The sequence below is a fragment of the Aplidium turbinatum genome, chromosome 18, assembly GCF_918807975.1.
Source record: "Aplidium turbinatum chromosome 18, kaAplTurb1.1, whole genome shotgun sequence".
Taxonomy (NCBI): Eukaryota; Metazoa; Chordata; class Ascidiacea; order Aplousobranchia; family Polyclinidae; genus Aplidium; species Aplidium turbinatum.
Window position 1 is genome coordinate 9871086 of NC_137489.1, and position 19381 is coordinate 9890466.

The 19381-nt window shown below is 38.7% G+C and overlaps 3 protein-coding genes across 3 annotated transcripts; 2 read left to right on the forward strand and 1 right to left on the reverse strand.

Moving 5' to 3' along the window:
* Positions 1-942: 942 nt before the first annotated feature.
* LOC145787138 (charged multivesicular body protein 5-like) lies at positions 943-10039 on the forward strand. Its single transcript, XM_082598863.1, has 6 exons — positions 943-1150; positions 4808-4959; positions 7689-7854; positions 8346-8454; positions 9045-9157; positions 9415-10039. The coding sequence occupies exons 1-6, from the start codon at positions 1082-1084 to the stop codon at positions 9460-9462; spliced, it is 657 nt and encodes a 218-aa protein (XP_082454989.1). The 5' UTR covers positions 943-1081; the 3' UTR covers positions 9463-10039.
* Positions 9518-12877, forward strand: LOC145787166 (uncharacterized). The gene is made up of 4 exons (XM_082598893.1): positions 9518-9608; positions 10210-10981; positions 11342-11558; positions 12818-12877. Exons 1-4 carry the CDS (start codon positions 9518-9520, stop codon positions 12875-12877), a joined length of 1140 nt encoding a protein of 379 aa, XP_082455019.1.
* Positions 12878-13027: 150 nt separating this feature from the next.
* LOC145787403 (chromobox protein homolog 1-like) lies at positions 13028-16642 on the reverse strand. The gene is made up of 4 exons (XM_082599143.1): positions 16460-16642; positions 14762-14862; positions 14460-14619; positions 13028-13610 (listed from the first exon to the last, which is right to left on the reverse strand). Exons 1-4 carry the CDS (start codon positions 16609-16611, stop codon positions 13484-13486), a joined length of 540 nt encoding a protein of 179 aa, XP_082455269.1. The 5' UTR covers positions 16612-16642; the 3' UTR covers positions 13028-13483.
* Positions 16643-19381: the final 2739 nt, after the last annotated feature.

Consider the following 19381-nt stretch of genomic DNA (forward strand, 5'->3'; position numbering starts at 1 on the left):
CAAATTGATTTCATTTAACTGTCTAGTTTAGTTTTTAGGAGCACAGCACAGGCTAAATTATCAGGCTCAGTGCAGTTGTTTTTATTTTTGACCATCCCATCGAAAATAATACACGTCAATATAGCAAAGGTAGAAGCGACAAAACGAGAATGTTGTAATGTGCTTGAAACGGAAATAAGTTAAAAGAAAAGTGGCATAGTTGCAACACCTTTGGAAAAATTTAAAATACTAACTACAGTAACATAAAACAGCAACATAATATATCCACTACCCAGGCTATAGTTTTGAGTAGACATAACACTTAGTTTCAGTCTTAGAATTAACAACAATGGGTGCAACCCAACAACAACACTATAAATCCCCACTAGAAACAACAAGGGTGTCTTTTAGCATATGGTTGATGACATACATATGTTGCATCAAACAAAAGCAGAACAAATTTATCGATTTAATGGAATCATATGAATTATGTTTCTAACTGGTAATGGAATAGTTTCTTTTTTGTTAACATTTGATTAATTTTGATTATCTCAAATATTGACCTTTTCAGCCCCGCCAGAAAATTCTTGTTTTCTTTCTATCCTTTTGAAGGTATAAAGGTTTCTTTTAACTTTCCCTTCAACTTCAAACTTGGCCACAACTCAATAAACTGTCGTCTTTGAGTATGCTCTTAATACTATTGGACAAAGGATTCCCAGCGCATCTCATTTCGCATACCGTATGTTTAGGCCTATCTGTTTCGTTATGATACAGTAATTCTGCCATGTTTAAAGAAGTTTCTCTAACTACGTAGCCTACTATCTTTTAGAATTCCTTTTTAAGATTGTCTGAAGAATGTTCCATCTTGATTAGAGAAATAAAAAAGAAATTTATGCGAAAATAAAAAAAGTCCCAATTTAGCTGCTTGACCCTGTATTACAATTCTCTTTATTTGGTAGTTTTTATAGTCAATATATATAGTTTTGTAGCGTGTAGACCTATCAAGTAGTCAATTGGTTAAGCCAGTGTCTGCTTCAACATTTGTGAAAAATATTGTTTCTAAAATTGTAATTGGTTTGCGTCATATAAATTCCATCCCAAAATGGATCGTATCTTTGGAAGATCTAAAGCGAAAGCACCCCCTCCTACACTCACAGACTGTATATCAAGTGTAAGTAAATTTTTTTTATAAAAATTGTCAAGTGTTTTTTGGGTATATAGTTGTCTTATTTACATGATTCTTTGTCATAGATGTGCAGGCCTCGAAATTCACGGCGGACATGTCCGCCGTCATAGCATGTGATGTCCGCGGGAAGTACCCTCTAGATCGGTCATATTTGTCCGCCGAGAAATATCGCAGAAACTAGCGATACAAATCGTCATTGCATAGCACTAACAATTGTTGCAAGAATATAATTTGCGCTGGGAATGCGATGCGAAATTATCGCATTCCCAGCACGCATCTAGAAAAAGTTAATACTGTATCCCTTAGTTTCCATTCAAGCAGAAAAACTTTCAAATTTTACGTTGCTTCAACGATTGATGACCTTGAATCAGCGTAAGAAAGGTGAATTCTTCGCTAAGAATCGATGGGAGTACCGGTACTTCTACACTAATCACGCGCAACTTAGTTCAAGTCTAATGTCACAATGTCTGGCTTTGATCTCCGAGTAATATTGATAAGGCAAGGTTGGTTACAAAGTTAGAATAAGAGTAGGCTACTACAGCAAGATGCAGCAAAACTTAAGTTTTGGTATTGCAGTAAGAAAGAAAAGGCCCAGGAAAAATTCTGAAACTGAGAATGAGGGCGATGAACCTATTACTAGGAAATTTAGTGGTGGTAGACTCGTATATTCAAGGAACAACGAATGTAAGGGTTAGCTCTGTCAAAGATCACAACACATCGTTTACCCCAAGCCATCAATTTCCGATCGTCAAGGCCCTCGACAATATGAGTGACAACAAAAAAATCAAAATTAAGAGGTTGTTTGAAATCGCATATTTTATCGCTAAAGAAGAGCTCGCATTTACGCTTTTCCCTCAACTAGCCGGTCTGAACAAAAGACACGGAATAGATCTCGGTATCACGTATCTTAACGACAAGCAGTGATCTCGTGGAGATTGACGCACGTCTTTGAAGATCGATGCTATTGAAGCTCTCATCATGCGCACAGGGCTGCGATTTTTGCCTTTTTTGGTGACGAGGTCACTCGACACGCGCCATCACTATTCGACAAACGCCGTGCCTTACGAAAAAAAAACAAAAAAAACTGAGAGAGGACTAAACGTCGAGGACTAATCAAACATTTCGCCACACACGTTTTGTGCTATTCGACACAACGGGTTTCTTTTATAGATAAAATAACCGAAGTAGGCTATTTTAATTGTCAACGTGTTTGCAAGTTTGTATTTATGTCTGACTTATGCACTTGTTGTTCCAAGATTGCAGAAATGTTTTGCAATGTGAATAAAGAACAGTAGACAGATAAACACGGTTGCAACATGACTTCCATCCACTAAAAGGGTTTCTGTGATTAGCAATGGGCGATTTTGCATTTGCATTCACAAAAGCACACAACCCAGCTGGCAAAACCCGTTGTTTTTACATTGATTCAACGTCTGCAGACGTTGAATCGAAAAAACGAGAAGCGAAAAATATACTAGAGTAGTCTATCACGAGTCACGACTGCACTGTTTGATTTGTAGTAGTGATGTAATAATACCAAAAGTAGCGATACGCACGCTGATGCGTTAAATAACTCAGGGGGAAAAGTAAGTTAATTTTGGGTTGATTCAACGTTCGAGTCAGCACAAATCTATTTAATTTTTCTGGCGGGTTACATTGCGTACCCAGACAGCAAAAATCATCATTTTTACATTGATTCAACGTCTACAGATGTGAAGTCAATGCAAAAATAACGAATTTTGCTGCCTGCGTAACAATGCCCAAGAAGAAATTTACGTTTGTTTTACATTAATTCGACATCTAGCGACTTTGAATTATCATAAAATAACGTTAATTGTTCAACCAGGTACCGGTAACAAATTAATATCTCACTGCGAGATGATTGCCTCGATTTACGTTTACACTAACATAATTTCGGCACAATTGAGATACTGCGAGCAAACATGAGTCTGTTTGATAAAGAACTAGCTCTGTCAGAATCGGAATCATAAGACGCTGTGTGGGAGGATGAAGCTGTCACATCGTCACTGGAATACTAGAAAACGCAAAACTGCCCGTTCATGAACGCGCAATGCCATATGATCAGAAGCATCATTTTTCTTTTCTGCCGAAGAACCGTTTATCCAATTTTGTACTACTTTTTTAACTTGACCCCGTAGCTTTTCTAATTCCGATTTGTTTCCGTCATGAAATTCTTTACAAATTTTGCAAAATACCACACTAACTTTTCCTTCTGTTTGATAATCTATAGCAGGTAAATTCCACTTTTTAACTGTATCTTCTTTTACGATGATTTATATTCGCAACGACAGCGGTAAACAATAAGCATTCGATGAAAGAATAACTTTTGCGTAACAATAAGCCGGTATTCATAAGGTTGCAAACGTTTTACAGTTCACAAGAGCATTGTCAGCGCATAAAATAGCTTGCGTGATGCTCTGGGCTACCGCCGTGTGACACGCGATGAAGAAGCGCATTTCGTTTGATTAAACAGCATACGGCAATTGTCGCAGCAATCCAAGGTGTGTTGATTTGGCGACGGCAATGTTTTTGCCGTCGTAGATGGAATCACTCAACTAGCGTGCGATTGAAAACTTAAAGTTTACAAGTGACTCTGATACCAACAAACTTGTGCGGTAACTCGCGGCCAAACGCTTATATTCTGACTCTTGTGACGTCATATTACTATTCGACAAACAAGCGTAGAATTTTTGGTCGTTCGACAAGAAAGAAAAAATCGCAGCCCTGCATGCGCATATGTTTGGATGGCCTTGACTGCGCTAATTATAACTTCGAGCCTGCCGTGGTCTCGTGGAATACTGATACTATTTTGGAGAGGCGACCGCATCACAGGGAGGGGAAAAAATAATTGTGCTTTTTCTAATGTTTTGTTTATTCTTTTCGTCACTTTCGCTCACATGACACGCAAAAATAAACCTAAAGAAAAAAGCCTAGTGAAACTTTGCACATCAGAAAATAGTAGCGTTACGCGTTAGTGTAGAAGTTTTCCGACTCGTGCCCAGAGCATTGTGACGCAAGAAGCCACACGACCTCGTTCGGTGGAAGTTAATCGGTTATGCGGCGTATTATTTTTTTTTATGATTTATTTGCATCAGACACAAAAAGTTCATAGAATTCAAATTTTTAACAATCATCATGTTATCATCATCATATTTAGTAGGTACACGGCGCCAAGCGCACGTCGTTGGTCTGATGAAACCCTTTCAGAGTGACTTCGCTGAAATTTTAAAAAGCCTAAACCGTAGCTTGGTTCTCAAATGGCGAAGACTTATCAAGATAAAGGGATTAAGTATGACGATCGACGTTAAAACTGGTGTGTCCGCCGTGAGACTTAATTTGTCCGCCGAGATAGCTGCTCAGACCGGACACGTTTGTCCGCCGTCAACAAAAACGAATTTCGAGGCCTGATGTGGTTGTGTGTATGTATTTTATCAATTGGTGCTTTGTGCATTTGTCTTTTACAGGAACATTGGATTTTTCACTTGAGACTACAAGAATTTGTTCTGAAAAACGCTTGCATTCATGATCTTTGTAATGTACAATGATCTAGATCTCTATGCATTCAAATCGGATATGCAATGTAGCCCAAAGCATGTCACATATTCATGTCATGCTTTTCAGATTGACGATCGGACAGAATCTGTGGACAAGAAGATTGCAAAATTGGATGCCGACCTTGTGAAGTACAAAAACCAAATGAAGAAAATGCGAAATGGACCAGCCAAAAATGCAGTTAAGCAAAAAGCAATGATGGTGTTACGACAGAAAAAGAGGTATATCTATCATTCTTCATCATCATGAGTTTTGTTTTTAATTATGCAGTTTTTTTGGGGCATTTCTCTACTATATACTTCAGTTCAGGGTCCACGTCTTTTAGGCGCAGACAGTTAGGTGTCGGTCAGATAGGCGCGCACACTGTGGCGTCTGGATATTTAGGTGCGGAGCACTGTGGCGCCCGTTCATTTAGGTGCTATTCCTAGTAAAGTCTGCAGATTGTATCAGTTTGGCAGGTAGGGCAATGCTTTTCACACAAAATGTTATATTGAACAGAAAAATATGTTGTTTTGTTAATGCACGTGTGGAGATGAGGTGCGAGACAACGCTCTACTACTCTTGATATTAGCACATCTCCACAAGACATTTGCTATGCATCCGGACAGGAATTCATAGTATAGGGATCGCCAACTCGGCTGGATTTCTGACAAGCGGAGTGTAAAAGTGTTGCCAGATAATTTTTTTAATTTTTAGAAAAAATAATTTTTTGGCATTTTTAAAGAGTAATGGTCACCCAAAGCTTGTTCATTTAAAACTAACCTGAAGTTTAAAGTTGTACAAGATTGAGTTAAAGTAGTTTGTAGTTGTACTTTGCAATAAGAATGTGAATTCATGCACAAAATTTAAATAAAACTTAGAAAGAGAGGTTAAATTTGCAAAAAATGTGATAGTTTGATAAGTGAATTAGTTTTAAAATAGTTATTTGTGGGCAAGTTTTGGGCGACTACTAAATTTAAAAATGCCAAAATAATATTTTTTCTAAAAATTTATAAATATCTGGCAACACTTTTGCACTCCGCTTGTCAGAAATCCAGCCCAGTTGGCGATCTCTGCATCCGGAACACAGGTTGCAGCCACCCAGATGGAACCTTACTTAATCTGTTTTCTTTCGCAATTACTTCTACTCGGGATGGATTGGTCGTGTGGCGGATACGTAATACGTATGAGACAACGCTCTATTACATGAATACATTTCTATATTATTATTATTTATTTGCAATCAGACTCAAAGTCCATAGAATTCAAATTTTTAACAGTCATCACACAAAATATCAGACTAACACAACATCAAGCAGGCTACATCAAACAACGTACAAAATACTGTTGTAGTGAATATAAAATGTCGAATTAAAGTAGCAATCAGAAGACATAACATTGCGCAAAAGTGGATTAATTGATCTTTTGCAACGTTCTACAAATGCATAGCAATTTTTTCTTAATAGAGCATCAAATGTTAACACGTCGTTCTGTACCTGATACACTCTAGCACTGTCGCATCTCGACAAATTGTGGATAATTCTGTACGAGTCGTTGTAAGCAACTCGTATGCGATTTAAAGTAGAAGTTTTATAGTTACACCATAGTTGCGAACCATACATTGGCATGCAATATGATTGGGCATATGGGCATATGAACCCTGGCTACAAGTTGCAAGCATAATGGTGCGACTTTGCTCGTTATTAAACCTAGTCGGGGTTTGGACAAAAAACTAAGTTACTCTACACTCAAGCCTACCACCCGCTTGAATATCGGAATGGCCCGTTTCGGTGAGTCCGATCCCTCAACGGGGGATTTTTTTTTTTTAAATTATCGAGTACCGTAGCCTAATTATTATCATTGCCGTTTTGGGGTTAGAGTTAAGAGTTAGGTTAAGGAACTCACCGAATAGTAGCAGACCCCTTGAATAATGAATATAGGCTAAGGTATATTTTTTACTGATGTTTAGTGTAGTTATTATTTGACTCACTAAAAGTGAACTCAGTCATGTTCGGAAAGTTGAATTATTTATTGATAAAGCTTTTGCCGACGCAAACCTGGGCTAACAAATGAACGCCGAACATGCGCATTAAAACACAATAACATACTGTGTATTTTTCTGTTCAATATAACATTTTGTGTGAAAAGCATTGCCGGTTTAAGCAGCTTCACTCACGGAAGCCATGACATATTTTTCTGTTCAATACAAAATTTTGTGTGAAAAGCATTTTACCTACCTGCCAAGCTGATACAATCTGCAGACTTTACTAGGAATAGCTCCTAAATATCCAGACGCCACAGTGTGCGCGCCTAGTTGACCGGCGCCTAACTGTCTGCGCCTAAAACACTTGCTCCCTAAATTCCAGGAAAGATATTCTGTGAAAAGTTTTGTGACGAATTTCTGTCTCGGTATTAGCGCTTTACGAATAACGCTTTACGGTATTAGCGAAATTACGAGATATATTAAGCACAATCAAGAAACTAAAATGGTCATGGGCAGGTCATATAGCAAGATATCAGGACAATAGATGGACTAAGAAATTAACAACATGGACACCACGAGAAACCAAAAGAAAGAAAGGAAAACCAAAAGTAAGATGGAGGGACGACATTGACAAACAATGCAATACAACCAATTGGTACCAACTAGCACATAATCATGTAAATTGGCATGAAAAGGGGAAGGCTTACGCTCTGCAGTGGGATCTCACAGGATGATGAATGATTAGCGCTTCACGGAAATATTTTGCCACAATGTGTGTTGGCAGCTTAGCAGTGCAAGTTATGATATTATACATGCTTCAGTATGTACAGCAGTTGTTTGGACCCCCCCCCCAAAAAAAAAATCCAAAAAAAATCACAGAACCCAGATAAAGTTTGCTTAACTTCGCTATTAGGCTACTTGATTTTCATCTACGAATCAACATAAATTTGAATGTCATTTTTGGTGTTTAACACTCTCTAAATCCAGGTACGAATCCCAAAGAGATGGCATGATGCAACAAAGTTTTAACATGGAACAGACCAATTATTCAATCCAAACAATGAAAGATACTCAAACAACAGTCTCAGCCATGAAAACTGGACTAAAACAAATGAAAAAGGAGCATAAGAAAATTGACATCAATCAAATTGAAGTGAGTATTATTGTGTCTATCTTTTTTCGACAATTATTGTTACTGTTGATACGTTACTTAGATATGGGCGTTGTATTTTAAGTCGAATTTCACGTTGATTAATAGATGGTGGAAAATTTTTGATTAGATAAAGTTTCAAAGTAACAGTTCAACTCTAAAGATCACGGTACGTACTAGAATTTTTCAGGAAAAATTTTCATTTTATGTAACCTTTTTCTGATCGTTGCCGCCTGTGTCACTCTCGACCAGTCAAGTCTTTGATGAACTAACTATCGTTTTTTAGGCGGTTACAACGATGAGACTATTAAAAAATACTGTGTGTTTTTATATAGCGTTGTATCCGTAGCAGTTGGGCGTTGCTCTTAACGCTTTACAAAGCAAATAGTGTCATATGGCACCGTTTTTGGGTGAGGGCGTGCCAGAGCAGCAATTAACACCGAAAGCTTTTTTCACAACAAAAGGTCTTCTAAAGTTTACTGTAAATTTGACAGGACTTGCAAGATGACATGGAGGATATGCTTGAAATGGCAGATGAAGTGCAAGACGCTCTCGGAAGAAGTTACGGCATGCCGGAGCTTGATGAGGGAGATTTGGAAGCAGGTTACTAAAAAGATTTGAACGTAATAAATCACTAGATTAAACCGTGGACAGGTTTTACTTCGTGTTGGAAACGTATCTGAGTTTATTCTTTTTCATTCAAGACCAATATAGATGTTTTGAAGGTGTCGATTTGTCGTTATCTCTTCAATTTGAGTCGTCGTCGTGTGAGCCTCTGGGGCCGAGGGTCTATCCTTTTACCACCCCAGATTCACGATGTTCCCGGACTACACTGGAAGGCTGCTAGAGAGCGGCCAGTCTTTGGTTTCATCATCCATGACACGCAGACCTTCCACTCCGTTAGGTGGCTTGAAGATGGAGCAGTCATTGATGATGTGGTTTGCGGTCTGTTCCTTGGTGTCCGGTCGACAGAACGATTCATTTTAGGGTTAGGTTAGTTAACTAACCCTAAAATGAATCGTTCTGTCGACCTAACGCCCTGTTGACCAAATGTCTTGTCGACCAAATGACCGGGTACCTGTTCCTCGGCACCATATTCACAGGAGGAGGAAGAGGCCATTTCCCATTTGTGCATGGTTGAGCGGAAAAGCCCGACGATTTGTCGTTATCTCTTTAATTTGAGTGATGTTTAGAACTGGACGCTTTGGGCGACGACATGTTTGAAGACTCCTACCTGGATGACGAAGTGGCGGCACCGAACGCGCCCTCAGATGTGATTGGTGGAGAGTCCGTGCCTGCAAACCCGGTAATGTGTCCCGGAATTTTCCTCATCATAACGGGAAACAAAGTTTGAGCTGTTTTTTTGATTTGCATTTTCTTTCCATTTACATGTGGCTTTGTACACACGAAGTCATCAGGGAGTATACGTGATATATCCCTTGACGTCATCGAGAGTGTATATCACTTTATAGGTCACTTGTATTGAACGGCAAGGAAACGGGATTGTGTGATATTTTAACAACCCCTAACGTAATGATGTTAATATTTTGTTCCACCTTGCAGGAAGGAGTGGCTGTGGATGAGTTCGGGCTTCCTCAACTTCCAGCTTGATGTGCATTTGCTTCAACTCCTGTATGTTATTTTTCTACACAGCAAGACCAAGATTATGCCCACTAACTGGATTTCTCGTATTGGACGCTTGAAGTACAGTTTCTTTGAGAGCATTTTTTCCGTACACCAGTTTGCACTATTTTCTGGTTTGTGTATCTCTATGTTTTTCCTAATAATTTAGGCAATGGTGGACCAATGCATTTGCTCATATATCCTTGGCAAAATGCATGTACATCGAAAGTAGATTGTTGTGCAAAGTCCATGTATATTACGTTCAACTCGCTTATAATTATGTGTGTGATCTTTACTGGTGTATTCAGCTTAGTTGTGACTACCATGTACTGCGAAAAGTTTTAGTTGAAATGAGGCGAATATTATTTCACTCTGTAGCTTTACTGTTGAGAGTTTCCAGATTTTTCGTCATTTTAGTAAATATTTTGCAAGCTTTCGGAAGACTGGTATCTTAACTAGGTCACACACTCTCGGGATCGACTAATTCTTATCTCCCTAATTTTCCTCATTGTTCATATCCTGCCTTGGTATTATTCTGCAATAAAATTTCGTACCGTACCTTCAATTTGACGTTAATGGTTTTGCCAGATCTAATACAGGTATTGACCACTTCCAGTTAGTTCCCATTTAAGGGTTCAAGATTTTCAACTGGAAATAGAAGCCAGCATGTGTAGTTTCCTTGTTCGCAATATCGTTTGAGGCAGTTTTTATTAGTTTACCAAGATGTTTTCACAGTGACTTTCAGTGCAGGTGGAAATGAAACCGAAATTGACTTTGGGTTGGTATGCAGGAAAAACAGAAAACTGATCAAAGATGTGAAAGCGATACCATGCGAACTTCAGCATAGGTTGGTGGTTATCGATTTGGACAAGAAAGGTCTGAAGAAAACTGTAAATAAAAAAAGGGTGATCAAAAGAAAAGTTTGGAAGTTAGAAGATGCCGACACAAGAGAAAGGTTTAAAAAGAGAGTTGAAAGTCTTGTTCACAACGATGTGAATGATGTATGGGGATCCTTCAAGAATGGAGTTTTGCAAGCTTGCGATGAAGTTTGTGGGAAAACAAAAGGCAGGATGGATCGAGGAGATACGTGGTGGTGGAATGAAGATGTGAGGGAAGTGATTGGGGAGAAAAAAGTCGCATACAAGGCTTGGTGCACAAATAGATCAGAAGAAACTAAGCTCAAGTACAAGCAATTGAAAAATCGGGCAAAGAGAATAGTTGCAAAAGCTATGAAGAAAGAAGCTGAGCAGGAATTGACCAAATTAAAAAACAGTCCTAACGAAGTATATAAGTTTATGAAGGTTATGAAGCGGGATGGGAAAGATGTAGATGGTGGACGATGTATTAAAGGAAGGGATGGAAAACTTGGTTTCAGTGAGAAAGATCGTGGAAGAATTTGGAAAGAACATATGGAGATGATAATGAACGAGGAAAACGATTGGGATCAAAATGTGGAAGCCGACGTGGTAGCAGGTCCATTAAAGAGAGTTACTCGAGAGGAGGTAACGCAAGCAATGAAGAAAATGAAATCGGGGAAGGCTCCTGGACTATCTGAAGTCACTGTGGAAATGATACGCGCAAGTGGAGAGACAGGACTGAAAGCAATGCAGGAAATCAGTCAACGTGTGTTAGATGGAAAAGGAATGCCAAATGAATGGAAGATGAGTGTGGTGATACCCATCTTCAAGGGAAAGGGTGATGTAATGGATTGTGGGTCATATAGGGGAATAAAACTGTTGGAGCATGCAATGAAGGTAGTGGAAAGGGTGTTGGAGAATAGAATAAGATCTGTGGTGAAGCTGGACGAGATGCAGTGTGGATTTATGCCTGGGAAGGGAACGACAGATGCTATTTTTATTTTGAGAAGGTTGCAAGAGGAATATCGAGACAAGGGTAAAAACTTGTACATGTGTTTCGTGGACATGGAAAAGGCGTTTGATAGAGTTCCAAGAAGAGTGATGGAATGGGCAATGAGAAAAAAAGTAATGCCAGAAGCTCTCGTGCAAGCCGTAATGGGTCTTTACGACGGTGCAAGGACGAGAGTTCGCGTTGGATCTGCCCTCTCAGACGAGTTTTCGGTGAAGGTTGGTGTACACCAGGGTTCTGTCCTCTCTCCTCTAATCTTTGCCATTGTGATTGATGTGATTACCGAATGTGTAAGAGAAGATTCATTAATGGAGATACTGTACGCCGATGATTTGGTTTTGTTGAGTGACACAATGGAAGATCTGAGAGGGAAATTTGAGAAGTGGAAGGAGTCGTTTGAATGTAAAGGTATGCGTGTGAACATCAAAAAGACAAAGGTCGTAATAAGCGGAACGGAAGGGGAAATCACAATGAGCAAAATTGACCCATGTGGCGTCTGCGGAAGAAGAGTGATGGCAAATTCTGTTACATGTACGAAATGCAAGAAATGGGTGCATGGAAGATGTGCAAAGATGAAGAGAGTGACATGCAGATCTGGAGATGGTTTTGAATGTGAAAGATGCAAGAAGATTGAGGAAGGAATGATTGGTCCTGTTGAAAAGCTGAATGACGAAGTTGAATCAGTAAATGCCTTTTGCTATCTAGGAGATAGATTGAATGCCAGTGGTGGTTGTGAAGCGGCAGTGACTGCAAGAGGAAGGTTTGGTTGGGTGAAATTCAGAGAGTGTCGAGAGTTGTTATGTGGTAGAAGATTTCCGTTGAAAATGAGAGAAAGAATTTATATTAGTTGTGTGAGATCTGCAATGCTGTACGGAAGTGAGACATGGTGCTTACGGGAAAACGAATTGGCGATTTTAAGAAGAACTGAGAGAGCGATGGTGAGAGCAATGTGTGGTGTAAAGCTGATGGACAAAAGGAATACCGAAGAACTTATGAGCTTGCTTGGGTTGAATGAGAGTGTTGATAAGTTGGCAAAAGCGAATGGAGTGAGGTGGTATGGGCATGTTTTGAGAAGGGATGAAGATGATGTTTTGAGAAGAGCGCTGGAGTTGCGAGTGGAGGGTCGTAGAAAACAAGGAAGACCAAAGAAAACATGGAAAAAGCAAGTTGAGGAAGAAAGCAGCAAGGTGGGCTTGACAAGAGAGGACGCGCTAGACAGATCGATGTGGAGGCAGGGTGTGAAGACGATTGCGGCACTTGGAGGTGAATCCGGCCACCCTCGGTAACGGGGACATCACCGGATTAAAACTGGACTACTACTACACTTGGTATGCCCAATAGGGGTGGTTAAGACCTGGCATGAATGCGTGATACGAGGAATTTGTTAGATCTATCAATATTCAACAACTGATCCTTGTCAAACATAATTAGGCTACCCAGCTTGAAACAGATGCTTGTTAATAAAATTGAAATCCAGCCACCCGATCGCAACAGCAACGTTACACACGTGTATAGCAAAGTCAAACTGGCCAGATGAACCCAGACAGCTTGACTTGTACGGTGCACACGTGTTGTAAATGCCGTTTCCAACTCACTACCAGCTGCGCGGAAAAACTGAATCAATGTTAAATTTATCAGTCAAATAACCATCCACAAAACATACAATTGCCCTGCAACACATTCTTCATAAACTAGAAAAGGTGGTTTATTTACAATGAAGGTATGACGCAACATACCATCGGCAGGTGGCCTTGTTGAGCAATTGTCCACAATCATGATAAAATCGGTTTAAAATATCGTAACACACACGAGCGGTGATTATGCTGGGTTGGTAACCGCACCAATTGTTTGCATGATGCCACACATCTTAAGTTCATTAATTGATAAGCAGCATTTTATCGATATAATACCGAAAAAACTTGTAAGACCACACGACGAAAATGACAAAAAAACCTGCAGTATTGAGCGTTGTCGTCTTGTAACAACTTGTAAAAAAGGTAAAAACAAGTTTGCAGGTAGACCTACAGTTCTGACAAATGTCAATGAATTAACTTTGTAGTTTTCCCACAAAATGTTGATGTTTTTACTTTGTCGCAGTGACCGGCGGATGTGTCTTGAGTCAAAGAAGTGGATCAAAAAAAAATTAACTTTGTTCCTCGCTAGTGTTTTGGTGCCAGGTCAGACGCTCCTCGTAAAACTTGATGACTATTTGAGGACATTTAATGTTGGCTTCTTCAGATGGGACGAGGTCAGCTTCATCGCTGTTTTCCCTGCGAACAAACACCATTCAGAACGCTTTTATAAGCTTATCACTTCAAGCACTTTATCGTCTAAAGTCGCTATGTCCAACTAACGCTACAAAAGTATCCATTTTACGTTAAGGGCTGGTTAAATATCACATGACGGGTATCATATTCAATCATAAAATCTTCGTATAGCGCTGCATAGCTTGACCAAAAATTTCACATATAGCGTTGCACAATGGAGTAAAGAAATGACCTGATACGATATAATGAACAATTAGTGTCTGTCAGATATCATGTTGGGTAAGAAAGGAGATTGGCTGACTTTATGGGTGCATACTGCATACCCTATAATTAAAAAAAACTAGTGAACTTTTCTTTGATCAGACGATTAACTTAACTTAACAAATGTGATGTAAAATGTTGCAATAATAAGGACAATATCGTTGACCAAAAAAAAATTCTAGTAATCATTATAACACTAATGTGTTTTGCTGTTTTCATATACTTCGCCTAATCCGGATGGAATCGCCGGTCAAATCGAATCCGGATTAACCGAGTTCTACTGTAGTGCCGTATTCATTGCAGAGATAAGTTGCTTTCAGTGCTCTTCAATGCAATCGATGTCAGTGCAGTTAAATACAATGTTATCTTGAAGCAATTCATTTTTGTTGCGTGCTAAGCAGGAATAAAATTCAGCACTGATTTTAAAGAGTCTTAAAAATCATATTGAAAGGTTTACATCGATTGGAGCACACGCGCAACAAAAAAGCGATTGACTGAGCATACAAACGACGCATTCAGGGCAGTGGGGAAAAAATGTCACCAAATGAAATTTGTATATCGCGATATATCAATCAAAAATATATGCCCTACCACTTCATAAGGAAGGTTAATTGACCACCAGAGTCGGTAGCTCCAATAATTTTTTCTGCTTTCAATCCTCTTCCAAAACCTCTTGGACTGACTTCATCTCCTCCTTTGCTCTTCTTACTGGATTCGGACTTTTCAGAGGGGAGTTTTCTCTTCTTTTCTTCTGTTACACGATTTTCAATAAGCTCGATTAATTTAGAACTACCGTAATTAAGTTGTAATAATCACAAACGTTAACTGTTTCAAAGTAGATCACAAAAATTAAGCAGAATTCAGCATATCACAAAAATTCTGCAAAGTCATACCTTTCTGACTTTCTTTATTTTTCTTTGCATGGTTGGCTTCGAATTCAGAAATTAAATCTGGACAATCAAGATTTTCATCTGGTTCCCAAGTGTTATCCGAACTGAATATAAAAGTATATCCATCCAATATACAGTTAGTTGATATGAAAATAACAATCATTTCATTTTATGTTCATTGTTGTATATAATCACATGGAATACAATGTAAGTACAGTTTCAAAATAGTCCTGCACGCAATAAAAGGCTAAACTGATCGAGTTAGATAATTCAATTATGGTATACCTTCTTTACCATGGTCAAGTGTTTTGCTAAGCTCTTTAGCGCAGTCCAACCGACGATATTTTCGAGCGTTCTGCAGGCACTGTAGCTGCTTTGTATCTATACTTTCATTCGTTAGCTGTTTATGAATGAAGCAACACTGTCTCGGTGGACGAGAATTGGAGCCAAACTTCCAATCTGAAACCTAGCCCCCTTCAAACAAGCATTCTATCAACTTAGCAATCCATGCCAGTTACACAACAAACAGCCCTTGAATTTGGCACCAGCAATTGCCAAGGTAATCGAAAAAAAATTTGTCTTCCGACGCAAAATTCGAACACGTGTTGATTGCAGAAACTCAGTCAGCAAATCCACTCATTTTTACACAGATTCAACGACATTGACTTATCCTTACCAAAGAGAGGTGTGCGTGTGTGTAGCTTAACAGTCTTCACATATATACCTGTTGCGCTTTTCTGCTTCATGGTGTCTGGGTTCTTTTTTCGGTCATTGGCCGATTTTTTAGCAAAATGTCCGAAAAAAATATAGTCAATTCGGTCAAAATGTTCGAAAAATATATATTATGACCAAAAATGACCGAAATAAATAAAATTGACCGAATGTTTTCAAGTCATTTCGGACAAATGACCGAAAGGTCTCAGCGAAAAAAATACCCCCAGCATAGTGTACCTATAGAAGTGGAATTTTCGATAAGAGACCAAAGACTAGCTACTCTTTAGTAGCCTCTCATTTCCAATTAAGAGATGGTTAAAGGATAACATCTTTACTCTTCAGCCACCGAGGCCTAAAGAGTGATGAAAAAAGAATCACATATTTTCATCTATCATAACATTAAATTTTCAAAATAGATTGGTACCAACATCAAAAAAGCTTATTGTGCTGTTCAATTATGATATGAAGACCTTTGATTGTCAGAATCACCATGTTACAGCGTACAGATTGGTGACAGGAGTCATACCTGGAAGGAGGATTAACATGGAAAGAAATTGGTGTCACTAGATTAACCGAACAACCTCTACCAGAACACATCAAGTGAGACCAATTGTTTACAACCATCAAATTGAGAAACAAGAAATAATGTTAATTAGACTTAAACATCAGAGATTGGGACATAAGTTGAAATGAAACTCTATCTATAATAAAACAAATCTACGAATAATACATCCACTTACGTATTTACTCCAATTTGCTTCGGATCGAATTTTTAAATGGAATCCACGAGGTGAATTTATCAAGCAGATTCTACTGCCAAACGAGTTGTACAACGGCAAAGTTATACTACACTTTATAGCAAAAACAGTACACAAAATGATTTGGATAAGATATATGGAAGCAATCCAGTTGCTTCAGTAGCCATTAAAAATTGTCTTGGCATCAATATACTGACTTTAAAACAGTGATGGAGACTGTAATACTTACTCTGAAAATCCTTTCCATTTGATAAGATATTGCAGTTGTCCCTTCAAGTACCGCTTATCAACCACTTTTTGAACTTCATATTCTTCAGGCTCATTATCAATTTCATTATCACTTCCTGCAGTCTCGCCTTTCGATGCAGTTTTTTTACCCATTATGCAATATTATACAAAAGTACCAGAATAAAACACTGTAACAGATTTAAGCAACAGAGTTTGCAAATTATGGCAACCTCTAGAGACTTATCAACGAATGGTGCTACAGTTGCAAAGGCACAAAACAACATTGCTTCTTGGATATGTTGTAGAATGAATATTAAAAACTACTTTTACCAATTTTAATATAGATATGGATGTGCAATTGTCAGCAGATGAGAGCATCTGGTACATTAAAAGTAGCGCGCTACCCGATACTTGTGCAAAAGTAGCACGTGCCAACGCTACCAATTACTAAAAGTAGTGCATGCTACCGCTACTTTTCTTAAACAAACACAGCACTCTGTGACGTCAAAATGACCATGAAAACGAATGATGTCATTTGTTTGCTGCCATTTCAACGTTGTTATGGAAAATACATTCTAGGTGAAAATGGGTCCACGTCTTTTAGGCGCCAGTCAAATAGGCGTGCACACCGTTGCATCAGGATATTTAGGCGCGGAGCACTGTGGCGCCCGTTCATTTAGGCGCTATTCCTAGTAAAATCTGCAGACTGTATCAGCTCAGCTTTGGCGAAACTTAGTCGGGGTTTTGACAAAAAACTAATTTACTCTTCACTACCCGCTTGAATATAGGTTACGCTATATTTTTTACTGATGTTTAGTGTAGTTGTTATTTGACTTCTATAACTAAAAGTGAACTCAAATCATGTTAGGAAACTTAAATAAGTTAGGCCTATTGATAAACCTTTCGCCTACGCAAACCTGAACTAACAGGGCCTGCTACTATTCGGCGAGTGCCCTATTCGGCGAGAGCTTTTTTCGGCAATTTTTCGAATTTTTTTTTATTAAAATTATCGGGTACCGTACCCTAATTATCATTGCAGCTTTTACATCGTTTTAACGTCGCTAAACGTTCAAATAACCCCCTAACTTTTAACCCCTTAGGGTCATGTGGGGTCAAACGGGACACTTTTTCAGTTTTTTGAATGCTACATAAAACCTATGATGAAATTAAAAAAAAAAATATTTACCACAGAGCATTACATCTTTCAGCAATGAAATAAAACATTTTTCAGAAAAATTAAAAACTTGCAAAAACATAAAAAAAGGTGCTAAGCTGGGGTAGGTGTGGCCCATTTGACCCCATCAGCTGTGGAGTCAAATGGGCCACAACTTCTATACGTCTAAATGGTAAGGAAAGAACTTCATTTTTGCTATTTTATCACAGACCTGTTGGGTGGCATGTATTTTGTTCAAGTGATCAACAATTTTAGCAATAAAGGCCTTCTACACCATTTTCAGATAAAGGTAGAACACATAATTTGCACTGTTCTTTTTTGCAAATTGAACGATATGAATAAGGAAACATTTTATAATGTTCAATTTTAAACGGGCAGTCATAAACAGAGTAGAAGGGGCCAAGTCAAACAGCAGGGTATATAGTTGACAATTGAAATAGGATAATATACAACAGGGTGATTCATACATTGGAAAAAATTAAAAGTTTGAAATTCAAATTGGCACCCTCTCGCATCGTGTCAATACCTGAATAATCCTGTCAAATTTTCGGGGCAACTGAAAACATTTTTAAGGTTGCTACCTACTTTGAAAGCTTCACGGAATACACTAATAGCAACACGGGATTACATGATAGGAATATAATGACAAAATTACTCAAAATTAATTAGTTCAGTGTTGACAGATGTCCAGAATGTTATTAGTTATAGTTATTGCATCAGTGTAGACTTATTCCTATCTTGACAGCTGTCTGGAGTTTTAGACTGTCATGAGGAGGAACTACTTTTGCTCTTTGTCATTGGTGTGCAGAAAATTGTATTCGCTCATCACGCTCAAATTTGTATTCGCCACAACACATTCAGTTATGTCATTCACAACTCTCATGCCAAGTAGAGTCGATTTTGTAGCAATGTGGGTGTCATTGGGTTCCTAAAGAGAGGTCTTGACTCAAAAAGCCGAAATGCAGTTCAGTAATTTTTTTAAATCGTGTGTTGTTTGCTGTGATGAAGTCCTGCAGTTCTTTCCTATTGACAGTCATCAAGTCCACAATGGCACGTTTAGAAGAATTCTCAAATCTTAGACTTTTCAAAGCCTTCACCACTTTCAGTTTTATGCTTTCTATTTTCTTTTTGCTCAAACAGAAAAGGCATGTCTAGAGCTAATCATGCAACCAACAGCTATGTCTAATGGTAATAATATAGACCGGGAGCCCGCGACGTCCACCCTAGGTGAAAAAGTTACCAATTTCTATTCATACAGCGATGTCCGATGGTATGTGGGTACTCATAATCTGGAAGTCTGCCGGCCCGCCGGTGGTGGGTATGGGGGGCATTTTTCATGGCCCAAAAAATGCGCTAGGTCAGCTGAAAAAGTTACCGCTTGAAACTTAGTTGGTTGTAAAGTAAATAGTTTCTAGATGATTGTCTGGTATGTGACAGACATTTTTGGTGGTGGGGGGGCTCTGACAGACAAGTTTTATACCCCCCAAAATTTGTGCTAGGTCAGCTGAAATAGTTACCGGATAAAATCAATTGAAAATTAATGTGTGAGTGTTAAGCTTAACAAATGTATGTGACAGACAAATTTGGTGGTGGGTGTCCCCTGACAGACGACCTAAAGTAGGTGACCCCCCTAACTGAGCTAGGTCAGCTGAAATAGTTACCGGATAAAATCAACTGATTATTAATCTGTGAGTGTTAAGCTTCACAAAAATATATGTGACAGACAAATTTGCTGGTGGGTGTCCCCTG